The sequence below is a fragment of the Aulonocara stuartgranti genome (genome assembly GCF_965226115.1).
Source record: "Aulonocara stuartgranti genome assembly, chromosome: 3".
Lineage (NCBI taxonomy): Eukaryota > Metazoa > Chordata > Actinopteri > Cichliformes > Cichlidae > Aulonocara > Aulonocara stuartgranti.
This window is the reverse complement of record NC_138941.1, coordinates 58291344-58313300: the sequence shown is the minus strand read 5'-3', so window position 1 is coordinate 58313300 and position 21957 is coordinate 58291344. Positions and strand designations below refer to the sequence as shown.

General features: G+C 39.5%; 2 protein-coding genes across 2 annotated transcripts; one reads left to right on the top strand and one right to left on the bottom strand.

Moving 5' to 3' along the window:
* Positions 1–225: 225 nt before the first annotated feature.
* LOC309703147 (low affinity immunoglobulin gamma Fc region receptor II-like) lies at positions 226–3625 on the bottom strand (the record flags this gene model as incomplete). Its single annotated transcript, XM_082527857.1, has 5 exons — positions 226–817; positions 979–1224; positions 1651–1905; positions 2032–2076; positions 3568–3625. 5 exons carry the CDS (start codon positions 3623–3625, stop codon positions 669–671), a joined length of 753 nt encoding a protein of 250 aa, XP_082383983.1. The 3' UTR covers positions 226–668.
* Positions 3626–5788: 2163 nt separating this feature from the next.
* Positions 5789–21627, top strand: LOC309701821 (uncharacterized protein). The gene is made up of 11 exons (XM_082526091.1): positions 5789–5825; positions 13245–13338; positions 13592–13933; positions 14283–14576; positions 14669–14794; positions 15491–15609; positions 17629–17745; positions 20301–20417; positions 20806–20964; positions 21174–21281; positions 21376–21627. The coding sequence occupies exons 2-11, from the start codon at positions 13251–13253 to the stop codon at positions 21526–21528; spliced, it is 1623 nt and encodes a 540-aa protein (XP_082382217.1). The 5' UTR covers positions 5789–5825; positions 13245–13250; the 3' UTR covers positions 21529–21627.
* The last annotated feature ends 330 nt before the right edge of the window (positions 21628–21957 follow it).

Here is a 21957-nt window from a genome sequence, read left to right as displayed (position 1 = left end):
GGTGAGGCTTGGATCCGCTGATCCGGATGACACTGGGATTGTCTTTATATATATTTTTGTCAATTATTTTAAAACAGTTAACAAATTTAAAGGTGAATGAATGAAATGAAAGTAGTAACTGACATCCACACCCCTCTGTTGGGTCATTTTATTTTAAAATATGTTAATATATATATAAGTTATTGTTCTCATGCTTACTATTTAGCTGCAGAAGATACACTGACATGTTTGCAGCTACAAGGCTTATGTAGAATTTTTAAGCCTCAAGCTGGCACTGAAATGATCACGCTGACGTATTTTAACTCTACTGTGAACAAACATTTTCTCATGCGGTTTGTATCTAAGAAGCTAAAATTACTGGAGCATCTGCAGCATCTAAAATAATCACACGCTGAGTAAACTGAGATACTGAGAGGTCTTTAAACATGCTCAGCAGGCCTGTGGTTTTACACTCTTCTGTGCATGACAAGTTTAACAGCAACCAACAAAGTCAAAGCAATAAAAAAGGTAAAAAAAAAGTGAAGTCGAAGTATTTTTTTTTACAATATTTGCAATCACCCGTCATAGTGTAACTCTTATAATTGTCCAGTTTACTGCACTGTATTATTATCTAAATGTTAAAACTTCCAGAACATTCTCCATCAGTCATCTTTATATACAGATACCATTTATGTCTGTGTAACACTGAGTTTTCCAAAGTGAAGTAATCCCACTAACAACAGCAGCAGAACCACCATCACAATGGTGAAAATAGTCCTCAACATTAGGAACACCTGGACGACAGAACAAGAAGATGAGCAGGTCTCTCTGTGAAGTGCTGCAATGATAAAAATACATCTGCTGTAAAACAAATAAGGTTCACCTTTAAATGACAGAATGGGAAAACTGATTGTCTCCACTTAATTATATTTAGCTACACTCTAAAATTATCATTTATTCTAGCTCTTAATTTCTGATTTAAAATGACTGAATTTGTACCTGTGACAGTCAACAAGCTCTCTGGTGATTCTCCAGTATCAAACATCTTACACTTGTAGAGTCCTTCATCAGACCTGGAAACTTTGTGGATGCTCATCTCTCCTGTGTAGCTGTTCCCGATGAGGAAGCCATCTTTATAGAAATCAGCTGTGAGGTTTGAAGTCTTTGTCTTGTTCCTGCAGCGCAGAGTCACATTGTTTCCCTCCTTGACAGGGACAACAGGACTCTCTAGGACGACAGAACCAGCTGAAAAACAAGACTTTTTATCTGATACAGAAATCTGTAACATTTCAAACCAAACAAGCAAAACACTGAAATAATAAGTGGAACAATTTTTTAGTTAACAGCTGCCATGGTAACGACGTTTTGGACTCATTGATATTCACTCATTTTAATGTTAATTTTTATTAATAGTACATAAGACTGAACAAATACTGTGGCTTGATTCATCAATATTGTGGCAACATTTGAATGGAATCATTATGATTCATTAAAATAACTTAAATGCTGTTTACAATAAATAATAATAATAGTTCAGAATACTACAGCTATAGATACAAATAGAACATTTTTATGTTAGAAAATGTTTCTGAATGACATAAATCCATCAGGTCATAAATGACGTCATCTTTTCATAATATAATATTTCGGTCACTCGAGTGTTAAACATACGAGTTATGGTGATGTTGACACTGATGCTTTTCTCTCCTGCTCCAGTCTCACACCAGTATTCACCGCTGTCTGTTGCATAGGCTCGATGAATCGCACACAGTAGTGTTGGTGAGCTCTCATCACACACTGAAATGAGTATTTCTGTATTTCTGATCCCTTTTAACTGAGAAGCTCCATCAAGACCCTCACAGTGAAAGAAGACAGACTCCAGCTCAAAGAACTGCAGTCTTTTTGGGACGATGCGAAACGCAGCATCTTAACCAGAAAGACATCAAATGAAGTTACTGTATAGAGTAAAGGAACAATCAATAATTGCTGTAGTAAACAAAAGTTTGTGACAAAATTGTGTGATTTAAGAGAGAAACTTGCCCAGCTGCTTACCCCTGTTTTCAACATGTGTGGCCAGCAGAATAAATACAAGTAACACTGAAAAATTAAAGAAATTATCAGCCAAAGAGTTTGTTACTGCAAATATAAACTCAGTTACAAATGAACTTCTGCACACGACCTCCTGCTGAATATTTATAAATGATGACATTTTAATCTGTCAGACCTTCAGTGAGTTTTATTTAATGCAAACTGTGAACATACTGACAAACATGACAACGACCAGATTGACAGAAACACTGTAACTGAATAAGTTTCCAGTGTTAATGCTGTTAAAACAATTTGTGGAAGTTTTATTCAAGTACACAGAAATATGTAAAACCAGAGAACTCACACATTGTGAAGCCGACAGCTGTAACCTTCATGTTGTCCTGCAGATGAATGTCTGAGCCTGAAATACAGCTGCTCTGTACTGCAGATGAAAACTTCCTCTTCCTGCAGTTTGACTTTAATAACATGAAGCCTGACTCACTGTGGTTCTACCAGAGAGCAGGTAAAGGACAAAGAGAGCAGTTAGGAGTTTGATACTGACCATGAACTGCAAAAACAAGTCCAGCTGAAACTATTCTTTACATACAGATGAGTTACAATATATTTGTGTCTTTGTTTTAGGTTTTGAGTATTTATCGCTTCCTTTAAATTCAATCTGCAGATCAAACAGCAGTTTAAGATTAATATCGACCTCTACTGCAGTCTGCACGTCAAAGTGTCCTTAAGAAAGATATTAAACGCCATGTTGCCCAAATGCATCCACCAGAGTGTGAGTGAATATTAAACTGCTTAAACACCAAATGCTCTATGAACGTCTGTGTGATTGTATCAATGAGGCTTGTAGTAAAAACAGCTATGAGCACTCAGTCAGAGTAAGAAAGACTGAGAATGCATCATCTATATTTATTCAAAGTATAAACTGTATTTATAAATGTCTCACATGTGAAGTCTCTTTAAACCACATACTCTATTGTTTTTATTACATGTGATTAGCTGTTTCCTATATGACAAATCAAACATAACCGTTTTTCAGCCTTGTTTGTATTCAAACACTGAGTGATGATGATTCTAAGGGCCTGTGACTGACTGGAATCTAGAACACAGGTGAACATTCAATTAGTCTTTTTTATTTTTGCTTCACGAGGTACTTAGAAAGAGTTTTGTTTCCTAGAACTAGTTTTGTTTTGGTTTTTTGCAGCAAACAATAAATCCAGTCACTCTGACCCCGCCTCCCCCTCCTTATTTCATGATTTGGTTTGGTCCAGGTGCTGCTAGCTGATGCTGAGCAGTAAGATGGTAGGATGCTTCTGTTAATAGTGATAATAGGAGCCTAAGTTTAAAAAGAAAGGGAGACGGGTGGAAATGAAACTCGTAGTGAGGTCCACATAAAAGAAACTGCTTGACTTTGCTAGTATTAGATAGTTCACTTCACTTCTAACAGAAAAGAATGTGTTTGTGTTATTTTAGCAAACATGTAATTGGTGCAGGCAGACCCTTTGTACGTATACTGCAAGTCTACGAAACCACTGATCTGCAGACCTGCTGCCAGGTCAAACAGATCAAACCTCTTCTTCAGGCTCAGCTGTTCAACTCCCATCTGCATACTCTGTACACTGAACCACTGATACCTGAAGAAGTTGATGAGTTATTTTATGTCAACAAATGAATAAAAATAATTTTTAGATCTCTGTCTTTGAGCTCCACTAGGTCTCAGGACAGAGACATATTTCTGCTGCATATACTTTGTTTGAAATCTGATATACAAACAATTGTTTTAGTTATAATTGCCAGTACTTGATATTATTTTTAAAAAAATCTGATAAAGTTATCATTACAATGATTAAAATGTAGTGTCTTGCACATATTTCATCAGTCATACACAAAATCAATAAATCTATTTCTCTTAGCAGAATATTGATCCATGTCTGCAGAGTCTTATATTTTTAGGGCTGGCATGGTTTGCAAAATTAAAGTTGTGGGGCCCAAAGTGATATCTTTTTTCACGGGACCCCAAATCACCGGTGGCACCCCTGCGACACTGAAATGGATAACAGATGATATAAAACAATCCTGAGAATCAGTGTGTACTTCAAAGATCAGTCCTGTGCTGCCACCTTCAGTATGATAGCTGAGATAACACATCACATGTGAATGTTTCCCCCTTTTTGAACACCATAAAGACAGATATGGTTTCAGCTCTATTATATTATAACAGGCTCAAAGTTCAGCATTTGACACACTGTATACCTGATCTAACCAGATTATTGAGATTGCTGAGATTACCCATACGGAAAAGAAATAGTAAAAACTTATATGTGATTACTCATGAAAGTGGCCACTTTCGCATTACTTTCATACATTGTTTTAGTAAGTATCCAAAACATACAAGTTTCATTATATAATTTTTCAAGGGATCTTATATCTGTTTTCACACTTATATGCTTTTCATACAAGTTTCACACAAGACAGATACAAACTTTATAAGATTTATATATATATTTTCCATATGGGTACCTGATCTAACCAGATTCAACAATGAGTGTTAACCTGATAAATTAATATTTTTCCAGCATTATACTTTGATTAACAAGAACTTTGAATTTTAAGGGCCTGTTTTTTCCATAAATCTGAGCATATATGATGGATCTGGAGTTGATAAGCCAACGTAAGTTAACGCCATCAGGTTAAGTATTTTCAGACACCTTGTAGTCTCACACAACTTTCCACAGTTTCATCTGTTTCAAATTGTTTATTTTTAGGTTCTTGTTACGGCCTGTGGCCATAGGAAATCTGTGTTAGCTGCTGTGTTGTGTTTCTTTGCTGTGTTTTAAGAATCTCTGCAGGTCCTTCCTCTAATGAAGAGCAGTGGGCTGCTGATTGGATCATGGATCATGTGACTGGGTTCAAAAAGCCGCTCTGACAGCTGCTGGGAGAGAGAGAAGCGAGCGACAGTGAACCAGTTGAGAGCAGCCTGGCCCTTCCAAATTCTTTGTGTGATTTTGTATACAGTGGGGCAAAAAAGTATTTAGTCAGCCACCGATTGTGCAAGTTCCCCCACCTAAAATGATGACAGAGGTCAGTAATTTGCACCAGAGGTACACTTCAACTGTGAGAGACAGAATGTGAAATAAAAATCCATGAATTCACATGGTAGGATTTGTAAAGAATTTATTCGTAAATCAGGGTGGAAAATAAGTATTTGGTCAATAAAGCGCCCCTCGACAGCCAAACCCATCTGTTCTCTGATTGGATTGTTACATTTGTGATTGACATGACATTGACCAATCAGATGAAAGGAAGAAAAATAGGGTCAAAATCCGTACTTGTAACTTGCAGGGGTTTTTTTCCTAAGTCCACACACAAATCTTTTTTACACATACAAATCTTTTTTACGCACACACAAATCTTTTTTACACATACAAATCTTTTTTACGCACACACAAATCTTTTTTACACATACAAATCTTTTTTACGCACACACAAATCTTTTTTACACATACAAATCTTTTTTACAAGTACAAAATATTTATGACCACATTTTGAGCCCATACAACCGCCCCTGTGTTTGTCATGCTCAGTGTTTATCTGATAAGATAAGATACCTTTATTAGTCCCACGAGTGGGAAATTTCATAGACAGACCAAGAAATGTGCAGCAATGAACGTTAGAAACTGATCCGACAGGAATGTCTGGTTTGCAGTGACTCATTAATATTGAGTTTTTGTTTCCTGCTCGGCTCCAGTGACTTGTTTCACTTTGACAGTTTGGATTACTGTGTAGTCTGGGGTCTATCTGTGGTAAGTCTTCTTCTATTTGTTTGTTTTGTTTTGGGGGTTGTTTTTGAGTCAGAGAACAAAAAAAAATAAGCTTATAACAAAACACTACAATTTGTGGTAAAAAAAACAAAAACAAAAAAACAGGGATTTTTTTTTTACATGTTAGTGAATAAACTCTGAATAAAGTCAGACTGTTGTTTCTCTGTGAAACCGTGAGCACATACTACATGACAAATGTCTGTCAGTTGTTAAAAGCTCCAAATGTAGCAGCAAAGTGTAAGAAATACTGTATTTATGTTGATAAAGAACTGTTCTTGGAATCAGAGACCTGCACTTAAAGCAGCACTTTTTCTCATCGGGGTGACCAGGTGAAACTCTGAGCTTTCAGTTTTAGTCATGTGCTTAAGTTACACTGCTATGGAGCAGGTTCATTTCAAAATAAAAGGTCATAGTCTGAGCTGATCTGTGTTCCTGGTGAGTGTTCTATTGGTCACCTCCAGCCTTGGCTGAGACTTTGTGCTTTTCTTTAATATATTTGCCAAATAGAGATAAAACACAGGGGTGTGACTACTGTTTACTACACTGTCAAAACACGTATGCCCTACTCAGGACTTTTGATTTTGGCTGTGTTACAGCTTGTGATAGGGATGTTTTTCTTTTTAGTCAAATTTTTGAAATCGTGTGTCCCTTACTCTTGCATGTCATCCATAGCCTGCTGATGTATTTTGCACCATTTCTACACCTTTATGTACAAAAATGACGCCGGTGAGGTCGGCTGCCGTGCTGGATGCTCTGCCCCGACTTCTCCACTTTTTGCAGTTTTTCGTCACTTTTTGCTATATCTGCCATAATCTTGCATGGGCATCATACAAAACACACAAATTTGCTACAGTAGAGACACTTTGGTTTCTATTGGTCTACAATACACGAAAATTTAACCATGTTTAACTTCGGACCCAACCTGGCCAAAGGAGATCCTGAAAGAGAACAAAGGACGCGACCCTAAGCGACGGCCTCGAGGTAAGAGAGCCGGCATCAGGAACAGGCTACGGGCTCGCGCACATGCCCATGCCCAGTATCCTGCTAGCCAATGTTCAATCCATCGAGAACAAGCTTGATGACCTCAGAGCCAGAATCAAGTTCCAGAGAGACATTCGGGACTGCAACCTCCTCTGCTTCACCGAGACTTGGCTGAACCCAGCGATACCAGACCACGCCGTGAAGCCGACGGGGTTCTTTTCGGTTCACCGCATGGACAGGACAATGGAGTCGGGGAAGAAAAGAGGTGGTGGAGTGTGTTTGATGGTGAACAACAGATGGTGCGACAGCACAAACATCTCCCCACTCACACGCTCCTGCTCGCCCAATCTGGAACTTTTGATTGTTAAATGTCGCCCTTTCTATCTCCCTCCGGAATTCACTGCGGTCATTGCCTGCACTGTTTACATTCCGTCTCACGCGGACTCGGACACTGCCTTATGTGAGCTACATGAGGCTCTCGCACATCAACAAACACTTCACCAAGATGCTGCACTCATTGTTATGGGAGATTTTAACAGAGTGAATCTCAAACGGACATTTCACAACCTTCACCAGCACATCAACTGCCCCACCCGGGGCACTAGGACATTAGACCACTGCTACACCCCGTTCAAGAACTGTTACAAGGCTCAGCCCCTGCCGGCATTTGGAAAATTGGACCATGCCGCCATCTTCCTCATGCCTGCTTACAAACAAAGGCTAAAGCAGCAACCACCAATCAGGAGGGAGGTCGCTCGCTGGACGGACCAATCAGTGGCCGCGCTGCAGGACGCACTGGATGACGCAGACTGGGATATGTTTAGGCGCAGCTCTGATGACATCAACATGTTTACAGAAGCGGTTGTGGGATTTATCGGGAAACTAGCGGACGACACAGCAGAAAGAACTATCATCCGAACATTTCCCAACCAGAAGCCGTGGGTGGATAAAAACATCCGCGACGCTCTGCGATCACGCACCGCTGCCTACAATGAAGGGCTCGTCTCCGGTAATATGGACCTATACAAGGCTGCGTTCTACAACGTGCGCAAACTAGAGTCACAGCTACGACAGTGCGACTCTAGCAGCCTGTGGAAAGGACTGCGGACTATAACGGACTATAAACGACCAGCTTCTTCAATGATGAATGCCGATGCTTCACTGGCTGATGAGCTGAACATCTTTTATGCTCGCTTCGACGCTGCAGCAATTAAAACAACAAACGGCTGCGCGCGCTCGGAGTGCACCAGTGAAGAAAATGCATTCATCATCACAGAGCATGCCGTGAGGAACACCTTCAGGAGGGTGAACACCAGGAAGGCAGCAGGACCAGATGCAATCCCTGGCTGTGTCCTTAGAGCCTGCGCTGACCAGCTAGCACCGGTGTTCACGGAGATCTTCAACCTCTCCCTGGCCCAAGCTGTGGTTCCCACATGCTTCAAACAGTCCATTATTGTTCCTGTTCCAAAGAAACAACAGCCCGCTTGCCACAATGACTACCGTCCAGTAGCACTGACCTCAATTGTGATGAAGTGTTTTGAAAGACTGATGAGAGATCACATCACTTCTTCACTTCCTGCCACCAGTTTGCTTACCGGACTAATCGTTCCACAGACGATGCCATATCTCACCTGCTCCACACATCCCTGAGTCACCTGGACACTGGCAGAGGAAAATTATGTTAGGATGCTGTTCGTGGACTGCAGTTCAGCATTCAACACAATAATTCCCTCTAAGCTTTTCACCAAGTTGACGGATCTAGGACTCAGCTCATCACTGTGTCAGTGGATCCTCAACTTCCTCACAGACAGACCCCAATCAGTGAGGGTGGGAAAACAAGTCTCCCCCTCCATCTCACTCAGCACTGGAGTGCCTCAGGGCTGTGTTTTAAGCCCCCTGCTGTACTCACTGTACACTTATGACTGTGTAGCCACATCAGACACCACCTCCATTGTCAAGTTTGCTGACGACACTGCTGTTGTGGGCCTGCTCTCCGACAACATCGAGACGGCCTACCTGGAGGAGATTAGGAATCTGGAGACCTGGTGGCAGGAGAATAACCTCCTCCTAAACATCAGCAAGACTAAGGAGCTGATCGTGGACTTCACTACAAAGCAGGCGAGGAATTACAAACCCCTCATCATCAGTGGCACGCCAGTGGAGAGAGTGGACAGTTTCCGATACCTGGGTGTCCACATCACTCAGGACCTGTCATGGTCCTGCCACATCAACTCCCTGGTTAAGAAAGCCCGTCAGCGTCTCTTCTTCCTCAGAAGACTTAGAGACTTCCATCTGCCACTGAAGGTGCTCAAGAACTTTTACTCCTGCACCATTGAGAGCGTCCTGACGGCAAACACCTGCACCTGGTTTGGGAACAGCACCAAGCAGGACAGACGAGATCTGCAAAGAGTGGTGCGCTCGGCCAAACGCATCATTCAATCAGAGCTCCCTGACCTGCTGTCCATCTACACCAAGCGGTGCAAGTCCAAAGCTAGGAAGATTATGATGGACCTCTCCCATCCCAACAATGGACTCTTCTCACTGTTGAGGTCTGGGAAGCGCTTCCGCTCCCTTAAGGCCAAAACAGAGAGAATGAGGAGGAGCTTCTTCCCCCAGGCTATTCGGGCCCTGAACCAGGTGTAGGACTGGACTCTCCCACACACGTCACTATAAGACTGGACTCTCACACACATCACCACACGCACCACCACACATTTCCTATAATCCTATAATTCCTATAATTTATAATCTTTATAATCTCTTCTGCTATTTGCACATTCTTTACTGTAAATTCCTAAGTTAAATTGTAAATATTTATAGTAACCTGTAAATTGTAAATATTGAAATACTTTTTCTTCTGTCATTTAATGGTCGGGCATTGTACAGCTACAAGCATTTCACCCCCATGTCATACTGTGTATGGTTGTGTGTGTGTGACAAATAAAATTTGAATTTGAATTTCAAAATCTACATGCACAAAATCTGACATAAAATCCTCAAACAAAAATATTTTTCTCTGCTTTTTTCATAAAATACATGTTCAAAACACCACAACTTCACCCTGATAGCTCACAGAAATGTCACGTATTAAACAGAAGCTGGCAACTCAACTCTGTAGAGTGGGCAATCATAAAGAAGAAGTTTATTTCAAGATGTAGACGCAAGCTGCTCTTAATATTTTTGGTCACCAGATATCACCAAAGAGGACTGTTTAGAAAAGTTTTGAGTAAGGAAACCTTTTTCAATACAAGCTTCAGTCCTGTACTGCCATCTTCAGTATGATAGCTGAGATGACACTTACCATGTGAAAGCTTCCCTCTTTTTGAACACTGCGAAGACGGATATGGTTTCATCTTGATTATTTTACAACAGGCTCAAAGGTCAGCATTTGAGACAGCGTACAACTGAACCAGAATCAACAATGGATGTTAAATAGATTTTTCCAGCATTATACTTTGATTAACAAGAACTCTGAATCTTAAGAGCCTATTTATTTTTTCCATAACTCTGAGCATATATGATGGATCTGGAGTTTATAAGCCAAAGTAAGTTAATGTCAGAAGGTTAATGATTTTCACCCTCACCTTGTAGTCTCACACAACTTTCCACGGGTAAGTCTCTTTCAAATTGTCTGTTTTTAAGTTCTAAATGCTTTTCTGGTGTCTCGTTATAAAGTCTGATTATAGTTTAATTTATTTCACTGACATAATTAAATCTGTGTAAATAAAAATAAATATTTTACAAGTGAATGACTAAGGTTTAAAATATTTGATATGAAAGCAGAAAAGAAAGATTTAAAAGTGAAAGTATAGTGTAGATGTCTGGGCAGAGTTATTCTTCCAAGTTTTTTTTTTCTCTGTTTTTACAATATTCTACTTTGTATAAAGAAAACATTGTAAATGTTTCATATTTCACCAATTTACAACAGCTCTGCACAGTCCAGCAGCTAGAAAGTCACTTTACACTCACAGCAAACTGTCTCTGTTGGCTGTAGTTTACCAGCTGTGATTCCAACTTCATAAACGGAAATCTTATGGAATTTATGGTGAGACCAGCTTTTGTCCATGTGCAGAAAATTATGAGATGGAAACAATAAATAATACATTTTAAAATACTTTTATTATGGATATCTTTTGAAATAAAGGCTGCCGTCCCCACATGTTTTAAAGCCACCACAATCATTCCGGTCCCAAAAAAGTCATCTCCCTCCTGCTTTAATGACTACCGTCCTGTTGCACTTACTCCCATCCTGATGAAGTGCTTCGAACGACTAGTCATGCAACACATCAAGACTGTCCTGCCCCCCTCCCTGGATCCCTTCCAGTTTGCCTATCGGCCCAACCGCTCAACCGATGATGCCATCTCCACTGCACTCCACTCGGCACTCACACACCTGGACAAAAATGACTCATATGTTCGAATGCTGTTCATAGATTTCAGTTCAGCATTCAACACCATAATCCCCCAACAGCTCATTCAAAAACTGGTCCAGCTGGGGCTCAACACCTCACTGTGCAACTGGCTGTTGGATTTCCTCACCGGAAGACCTCAAGCAGTACGGGTTGGCAGTAACACATCCAGCACCATCATTTTAAACACGGGGGCCCCGCAGGGATGTGTGCTGAGCCCCCTCCTCTTCACTCTGCTGACCCATGACTGCACTCCATCATACAGCTCCAACCTCTTCATCAAGTTTGCGGACGACACAACGGTGGTGGGTCTCATTAGCAACAGGGATGAGACTGACTACAGAAGTGAGGTGAGACGCCTGGCCACGTGGTGTGCTGACAACAATCTCTCTCTGAATGTGGAGAAGACGAAGGAGATTGTTGTGGACTTCAGGAGAATGCACACCCAACATGCTCCTCTGACCATTGACGGAGCGTCTGTGGAGAGAGTGAGCAGCACCAAGTTTTTGGGTGTGCACATCACAGAGGATCTCTCCTGGACGTACAACACCACAGCACTGGCCAAGAAATCACAGCAGCGTCTCTTCTTTCTCCGCAAACTAAGAAGAGCAGGAGCACCAGCCCCCATCATGCACACTTTCTACAGAGGCACCATCGAGAGCATCCTGTCGAGCTGCATCACTGTGTGGTTTGGAGCCTGCAATGCGTCCTGTCATAGAACCCTCCAACGCATAGTGAGAGCTGCAGAGAGGATCATTGGTGTCTCTCTCCCCTCCCTCCAGGACATTTACAGCACCCGTCTCACTAAAAAAGCCCTTTGCATAGCGGCTGATCCCACGCACCCAATGCAAAGCTTCTTCAAGCTGCTGCCGTCGGGGAGGAGACTGCGGAGTCTCCAGGCCAGGACCAGCAGACTGAAGGACAGCTTCATCCATCAGGCTGTCAGGAAGCTTAACTCCCTCCCGATTCTGCCCCCTCTCCCCTCTCTCCTCCACGGTCTCACTGAACTCTGTCACACACACACACACACACACACTCTCTGACTCACTCACTGGCCTGCACCAGTTACCAGTCACTTTGTGGAGCATTGGACTGCCATTACCTCATAAGACTTTGTTGTTACACTTTCTCTTACCGTACACTACTAAATCTCCATTTGCACTATTTGCCTATTTGCACTACTCTGCCTGGTTTACACTCAATGTCACTTACCCATTATATTGTATATTATATAGCTTTCTTGTTATATGTAAAATTGTATTTATTTAAATTTTTACTTTTTAATTATTTTACTTGCATTTTTAATCACTTTTATATTTAAATATATTTAAATGTTCATTTGCTATTTATCTAGGGATTGAGAGTAACGCAATTTCTATTCTCCGTATGTCCTGTACATGTGGCAGAATCGACAAATAAAGTTGACTTTGACTTTGACTTTGATAAAGGAGAACATGTGCAAACATCAGGTATGGTTACCCATTTCTGAATTTGTTATCTATAAACACAGATTTTGATTAGATCCCTTTGTATTTATTTGTTGTTTATTGCAGATTGCACTATTTTCATTATTTATCCTGCTGCTATAACAAACCAATTTCCCTTGTGGATCAATACAGTATCTATCTATGAAAAGTAATAATCTGATAGCTAAGCTTTCCTTGCAGCCCATTACACAATCAAAACAATCAGCAGCAGAGTTCACGTCAAAGATAAAGATGCCACTGACCAAAAGTTATTCCCTAAGCTGCAATTTAGCACCATGGTAAAGTAATGTGTTCACTTTAATCAATAGCAAAATGTCTGGTGTCTTAACTCTGGAGTTAATGGAACACAATAGTGCTAAGTGCATGTTGATGACCTCATGACAGTACTTAACATATTAAAACATATTAAACATGTAAAATATGTTTTTAATCTTGAATAAGTTGATTTTAGATATGAAATAAACAAATTCTTATTATTTCTATGACCTCTTGCATCACATCTTGTATCACTGATGTATTTTCAGAGGAAGATGCTTCCACAGATAGATGTGCTCTCCCTCTCTCCGCTTAAAGTCTTCAGTATTTTGGTTTTCCATCTACTAATACGCTTAAATAGAGGTAGGCTTGATGTTGCTTGCATAATATTTTTTTACAGTGCATATAAACAAAACATTAAATATGTTACATTTGGTACAAACAGTAGTTCATATTTTGATTTTCATGATTTGATGATTTGTTGCCTATATATATATATATATATATATATATATATATATATATATATATATATATATATATATGCATTCAAACTGGCTACAAAAATTAATAAACGCATCTTTCTTTCATTCTTTGTTTTTCCTCCCGTCTACAGTGGAGTCTCAGGTGGTTGGTCCACATCAACCAGTAGTTGCATTAGTTGATGATGATGTTATTTTACCGTGTCACGTGGAGCCTGCAGAGGATGTGACAGCTGAGATATTGGAGTGGACAAGATCTGACATGAACCCGAGATTTGTCCATGTGTGGCGATCCGGTCAGGATCTGGTGAATACAAGAAATCCTTCATACAGGGGAAGATCATCACTGTTCATCAATGAGCTGAAGCATGGAAATATTTCACTGAAACTCTCCAGAGTAAAACTCTCTGATGAAGGAACATATGAATGCAGCATTCCTTTAATGGAGAAAAAATCTTTTGTTAAGCTTGTGGTTGGTAAGTAGATACATGTCATATGTTCATGGTGTAGTGGATTATGATATGATATAAATCATAAATCCAGCCAACAGGATTTTGGTAGAACTGTCAATGAGGAGCAAATGGTGAGATTTTCATATTTAGTTCCAGTGAAAGTTCATATTTCTGTAGGTTGAGGAAATATTTTATCACAGAAATGTTTATTAATTTAGCATTATGTTATTATTCATGATTAATATTAGAAAAAACAACACACCAAATGCATCAGAATTTTTTAATAATAATAATTTAATAATTGGGAATTACTGTCCATAATATGTGTTTTTTCACCCACTAAGAACTTTTCTAAACTCTTCATTTTACTCAGCATCACATGCTGCCAGGTCACTTCTCATCAGTTTATCTGGAACTGGCGAAAATAGAGGAGGAGTGGTTTTACAGTGTGAATCTGCAGGCTGGTATCCAGAGCCTGAGCTGCTGTGGTTGGACGGTGAGGGAAACCTCCTCTCTGCTGGACCTACAGAGACCCTCAGAGGTCCTGATGACCTCTATACTGTCAGCAGCAGAGTGACTGTGGAGAAGAGACACAGCAACAACATCACCTGCAGAGTCCAACAGAAGCAAATCAGCAAGAGCAGAGAGACACACAAACATGTTCCAGGTAAATATCGTTTATAAAATGTATGATATGCTTAATTCAGCCTAAATCAAAATCTGGTGAAATAACATGTAATTCTGTGTTTATTGTTTCAGATGAATTCTTTGAGCTCACATCCTGTTCTGCTGCTCCCATTGTTATTGGTTTGGCTGTTAGTTTGGCTGTAAGCATCATCTTGATTTTGATTGGAGTCTTTTTCATCTGGAGACAAAACAAAACAAGTAAGATACAAATTGATTCACCATGCTGTCTAAATTAATATCTCAAGTTATTCTAACAGGTTTTGAAGCAACAGAAAGACACATTTGTGTAAATTACACTTATTTTTTTATAAGCAGCTAAACATCATTGTGTGTTATGAGATAAGGCACAATATATGCACTTCATCATTTAGTTTAAAATGAGATGATTATATGCTGCGTTATCATTTTAGCTCAAGAGAACATCATATTGTAATCTTGCAACCCGTTCTCACTCCCAAAGCGTAACATTTTACGCTAGGTGACTAATCGTCACCATATTACGTTTTCGGCTACCCACCACGTTCCTAAATGACGACCTCGGAAAAAGAGGAAATATGAGAACCGTCTGGACTGAACCTACACATGTTCGCTCTTTTTCTTCAAATTGCTTAGAAACACGCTATTTAACATCATTAAAGTCCTGGTTAAGGTCAGGAATAAGGTTATGGTCAGGGCTAGGGATAAGGTTAGGTTTAGGGCTGAAATACAGGGCTGGAACGTCTACTCCCGCGGGAGCGTCATTGCACTGGATTCCAGCAATAACCCGCCGCGTACCATAAGAACGCCGAAGGTCTCCTTTCGCGTTCCTCAGGAACGCTGTGGGACGTGACAAAACGTCGACATGTTACGCCTCGGGAGTGAGAACGCTCTGAATCTTGTCTATGCTTTTAACAGATGTCAGGAGAGCTCACTGTGATGCATGTAAAGAACAAGAAACAGCAAACCGCCCTGAAAGTGACAAAACTGAAAGAGACCAAGAGCAAGATAAGCTCATGTTACAGGACATCGTTGCAGTGAGTGATATGAACGAAACACAAGAAAATGAACAGACAGAAAATTTTGAAAAATAATCAGGATATTACATGTATATGGGGAAGAAAGAGTGCGAGTGGAAAGAAAAGAGAGAAAATGAAAATGGCACAAATAAAAAGAATATATGAATAGCATGTTCAGGGTTAGCTAACAGTGAAATAAATCTTTTAGAGCAATTATACATGACAGAGAAATAGTTACCATCTTCTGTTATAAGAATAGATGATATTTTTCTGCCGTCCTGATATTCACATCTTTTGTTTTGTCATGTGTCATTGTGCAGTTTGTTATGCAGGATCTCACAACAGAACTTTTTCTGTTTTCTCTAAGTCTGGAGCACTTCCCAAAACTCAGCAACTGATCACTCTTAATCTCCACAGTTGCTCATGAAGAAGAGTCCAGAGTTCTTCTGTAACTAAAAAGCCATATTTCCACAAATCCACCAAAGATACAACTAAAATCACATGTATTCACTTTTAAATTAAAACCTTACATGATGTTAACATGTTTAAGCTATAGAGGCAGGATGGTGGTTAGCATAGTTGCAACAACACAGTCCTGGGTTCATATTGTTAATTTCTTAAATGAAAACTGTTAAAGTTTGCATATTTTGTCATAAGCTAAAGAGAACATTTGATAAAAGCACTGACACTTTATAGATGAGAGATAATAAAATTAATTCAGTCAGTCTTCAGTTTGATTTTAATATTTTATTCTTGCTCTCATATACAGTTACCTTAGTTTAGGGTCAGTTAGAGGTCAGATTCTCTGTGCGAGCTCTTTTCAGAAAGAGAGATTTGAAACAAAACACAAGTGCCTCAGTGGTTTTCAGACTGCTATGGTTTAACAGTCCAGATAGTTTTGTTCAGTCTCACATTTGTGTTGATATATGTTTGTCTGTCAGCTTGAGCAAAACCAACATCCAGATGATGAGATATTTAAGAGGGCCAATGAAAAACTGAATTACAATCTGAGGAAGAAGGATGGAGAGTTCAGTGAGTCGAAGAAACAAGGAAACACAATTTCACCGTGTCAAGACAAAGTTGACCCATTTCCCAAAAAAAGCCTCTATTCATTTTTGTAATGCTTCACCTCAAAAGAAACCAGGAACCTAAACTCATGCAAAATAAGTGAACAAACACACTACCAAACCAAAGACAAATACAGATAATATGCTACAACTAAATTAAAGGCTGCCTGCAGTAACGACTGAAAACATTTATGTTCCTAATGATTGACATCATTCCCCCTATGGCCACGCTCACAGTGAAGATAGAAATGCAATAATATCAAATTATCAGAAGAAAAAAAAAAATCAGAAGAAACCTTAAATGTCTTTAAGATGTTATAAAACAAAAATATGAGCATGAGTAAAACATTTAAAAAATGCAAAAAATGTCCTCAAAAGAAAGTAATCCAAACTCCAGTCGGTTGTTAACCATTCCTCGCCGTCAGTCCCCTGACCGTGGTCGAGAGACGCGAGGGGAGTTGCTTCCTCCAGGGCCGAAGTTTGTCCTCCTTCGGGGTTAACTCCCTTCACTTTTGTGGAGTAGTGAGGCAGACAGAAATCAGCCGAGGCACCGGAGAGTATTGAAGAGATGAGGCTTTAATAGCAGTACTGCACACTTCAAAAAACACACTGCATAGCCTGTAGCCCGTTAGAACGCTGCTCCCGGTCGCCTTCTCTACCCATGACACACTCTCTCTCTCTTTTTCTTCTTTCGCTCCCCGCGTTTCCTTCACGTGCATGCTCACACACACACATCACATACACTCCTTACTGCACCCAGTCACACACAAGACGGCAATTCCCGCAACACGGGCAAAAGCAGATTTATTATCCAATGAAATGAGTGATGAACAAACACACTGCCAAACAACAGACACAATGTGCTACAGCTGGAAACATTCATGTTCCTAATGACAGCAGCACTCACTGTTCGACCACACCCATAGTAAAGTTAAGGCTAAACCGTTGTGTTGATCTGTTTGTCTGTTAGTGTGAGAAAAACCAACATGCAGCTGAGGAGAAGCTGAAGGAGGCAGATGAAAAACTGAAAGAGGCTCATCAGGAACTGGAGAAGAAAGATGCAGAGATCAGCAACATGAAGAAAGAAGTAAACACACACAGACTGTTGTTTTGAACACTTCAGGACAAACACATTTATTTACTGGGACCTCGCTCTGTCCTCAACCATAAACAAACAAACATGCAGCACATTTACATGTATTTTACACTTTATTAATGCTTAAAAAGAAAACAAAAACCCAAACTCAGTGTGTAAAAACAGATTTATATTAAAACCACAGACAAAGACTCTACTGTCTGTTATCTAAAGAAAAAACAGGAAGACGACAAGACCCAATGTCGTGTCGTCTTCTTGAGAAACTGGACAGTGAATAAAAACTGGAGATCAAATTTTTTAAATGTTCAAAATATTTTTACTGTGTTTAGCAAACACTGTTTCTCATAGGCTCAAATATCTTGTCCATCTCTCCCTCTCGCACACACTAATCTGCATATGTCGTCTCTCAGATGTCAGGAGAGCTCACTGTGATGCATGTAAAGAACAAGAAACAGCAAACCGCCCTGAAAGTGACAAAACTGAAAGAGACCAAGAGCAAGATAAGCTCATGTCACAGGACAACGTTGCAGTGAGTGATATGAATGAAACACAAGAAAATGAACAGACAGGAAATTTTGAAAAATAAGCTGGATATTACATGTATATGGGGAAGAAAGAGTGTGAGTGGAAAGAAAAGAGAGAAAATGAAAATGGCACAAATAAAAAGAATATATGAATAGCATGTCCAGGGTTAGCTAACAGTGAAATAAATCTTTTAGAGCAATTATACATGACAGAGAAATAGTTACCATCTTCTGTTATAAGAATAGATGATATTTTTCTGCCGTCCTGATATTCACATCTTTTGTTTTGTCATGTGTCATTGTGGAGTTTGTTATGCAGAATCTCACAACAGAACTTTTTCTGTTTTCTCTAAGTCTGGAGCACTTCCCAAAACTCAGCAACTGATCACTCTTAATCTCCACAGTTGCTCATGAAGAAGAGTCCAGAGTTCTTCTGTAACTAAAAAGCCATATTTCCACAAATCCACAAAAGATACAACTAAAATCACATGTATTCACTTTTAAATTAAAACCTTACATGATGTTAACATGTTTAAGCTATAGAGGCAGGATGGTGGTTAGCATAGTTGCAACAACACAGTCCTGGGTTCATACTGTTAATTTCTTAAATGAAAACTGTTAAAGTTTGCATATTTTGTCATAAGCTAAAGAGAACATTTGATAAAAGCACTGACACTTTATAGATGAGAGATAATAAAATTAATTCAGTCAGTCTTCAGTTTGATTTTAATATTTTATTCTTGCTCTCATATACAGTTACCTTAGTTTAGGGTCAGTTAGAGGTCAGATTCTCTGTGCGAGCTCTTTTAAGAAAGAGAGATTTGAAACAAAACACAAGTGCCTCAGTGGTTTTCAGACTGCTATGGTTTAACAGTCCAGATAGTTTTGTTCAGTCTCACATTTGTGTTGATATATGTTTGTCTGTCAGCTTGAGCAAAACCAACATCCAGATGATGAGATATTTAAGAGGGCCAATGAAAAACTGAATTACAATCTGAGGAAGAAGGATGGAGAGTTCAGTGAGTCGAAGAAACAAGGAAACACAATTTCACCGTGTCAAGACAAAGTTGACCCATTTCCCAAAAAAAGCCTCTATTCATTTTTGTAATGCTTCACCTCAAAAGAAACCAGGAACCTAAACTCATGCAAAATAAGTGAACAAACACACTACCAAACCAAAGACAAATACAGATAATATGCTACAACTAAATTAAAGGCTGCCTGCAGTAACGACTGAAAACATTTATGTTCCTAATGATTGACATCATTCCCCCTATGGCCACGCTCACAGTGAAGATAGAAATGCAATAATATCAAATTATCAGAAGAAAAAAAAAATCAGAAGAAACCTTAAATGTCTTTAAGATGTTATAAAACAAAAATATGAGCATGAGTAAAACATTTAAAAAATGCAAAAAATGTCCTCAAAAGAAAGTAATCCAAACTCCAGTCGGTTGTTAACCATTCCTCGCCGTCAGTCCCCTGACCGTGGTCGAGAGACGCGAGGGGAGTTGCTTCCTCCAGGGCCGAAGTTTGTCCTCCTTCGGGGTTAACTCCCTTCACTTTTGTGGAGTAGTGAGGCAGACAGAAATCAGCCGAGGCACCGGAGAGTATTGAAGAGATGAGGCTTTAATAGCAGTACTGCACACTTCAAAAAACACACTGCATAGCCTGTAGCCCGTTAGAACGCTGCTCCCGGTCGCCTTCTCTACCCATGACACACTCTCTCTCTCTTTTCTTCTTTCGCTCCCCGCGTTTCCTTCACGTGCATGCTCACACACACACATCACATACACTCCTTACTGCACCCAGTCACACACAAGACGGCAATTCCCGCAACACGGGCAAAAGCAGATTTATTATCCAATGAAATGAGTGATGAACAAACACACTGCCAAACAACAGACACAATGTGCTACAGCTGGAAACATTCATGTTCCTAATGACAGCAGCACTCACTGTTCGACCACACCCATAGTAAAGTTAAGGCTAAACCGTTGTGTTGATCTGTTTGTCTGTTAGTGTGAGAAAAACCAACATGCAGCTGAGGAGAAGCTGAAGGAGGCAGATGAAAAACTGAAAGAGGCTCATCAGGAACTGGAGAAGAAAGATGCAGAGATCAGCAACATGAAGAAAGAAGTAAACACACACAGACTGTTGTTTTGAACACTTCAGGACAAACACATTTATTTACTGGGACCTCGCTCTGTCCTCAACCATAAACAAACAAACATGCAGCACATTTACATGTATTTTACACTTTATTAATGCTTAAAAAGAAAACAAAAACCCAAACTCAGTGTGTAAAAACAGATTTATATTAAAACCACAGACAAAGACTCTACTGTCTGTTATCTAAAGAAAAAACAGGAAGACGACAAGACCCAATGTCGTGTCGTCTTCTTGAAAAACTGGACTGCAAATAAAAACTGGAGATCGAATCAAACACTGTTTCTCATAGGCTCAAATATCTTGTCCATCTCTCCCTCTCGCACACACTAATCTGCTTATGTTGTCTCTCTCTCAGCCAGACACAAGCAAACCACCTCCTGAGAAATCTCAGACCAGTTTTGAGGAACAGAATAAGAGCGACTCAGCCAATCACAGCTCAAAGACAGGTGACATCACGTTGGTCAAGGTCGACAGAAATGGCGCCTATATCTGTCTGAAAAACACTTCCAGTGAGGTACTGCTGCTTGCATGCTGATGAACAATGAGTACTACCTAAACACAAACCACATGTTCCATGTATTCAGAAATATTTTAAAAAGGTCCTTTTCACTTATGTGGACGTAACACACTCATTGATAAACACTTTGGATTTAACACACACTGAACTTTATTATTGCCTCATTCATTTTCCCCCTTTTTTATTCTCTTGTTTTCCTTTTACAGAATAAACTTTTGTCAGGTTGGAAGTTAAAACTACAGATCAACAACAGAGAAAGTGGCACATACGAATTTAAAGAAAACTTTATACTGGAAGCTGGAAAGACACTCCTTGTGAGTCTCTGTGTTACTAGATTTTTCGTTCAGTCTCTCTTATTGTTACTTTTAACTTGGACATCTGTGACCTTTTTATTGGTTACATTTACAGTTACGGCAAGATGCTGTCAAGAAGCCAAATGAAACTTATGCTGACTTGCTGTGGATATACATGGTCAGCTGGAACATTGGAGACGATGTGAAGATCGACCTCATCAGCAACACTGGAGAAGAACAGACGCTGTTTAAAAACAAGATCATGTAAAATAATCAGAGTAACTTTTCTGAGGGATAAATTAAATAAGAGCATTATTACATTTTATATATTTCATATCATTTTAAGTCAGTTAAACATTTTGTGGTTTTATTGAATTAAAAAGATGTAAATAAAAAGATGTTCAAAAAGGAGTCTTTATTATTTAGAGGTGCAACACAAATATAGTTTAACTGCAATGATGTGGACAAACATGAGACTTTGCTGCGTTTTTTAAAGCTGAGGGTGCATGAGTGAAAACTTGAAAACAAGATCTCTTTTTATATTTTACTTGGAAAAGTGATTATTATTATTTTTTAACATAAGTCACAGCGACCACTTCCTAGTTTAGACTATTTGCATTACAGATGTAATTTTTGGTTTTTCATCCTTTAGCACAGATTATAGAACAGGAGGTGTTTTGTAGTTAGTATAGTTAAC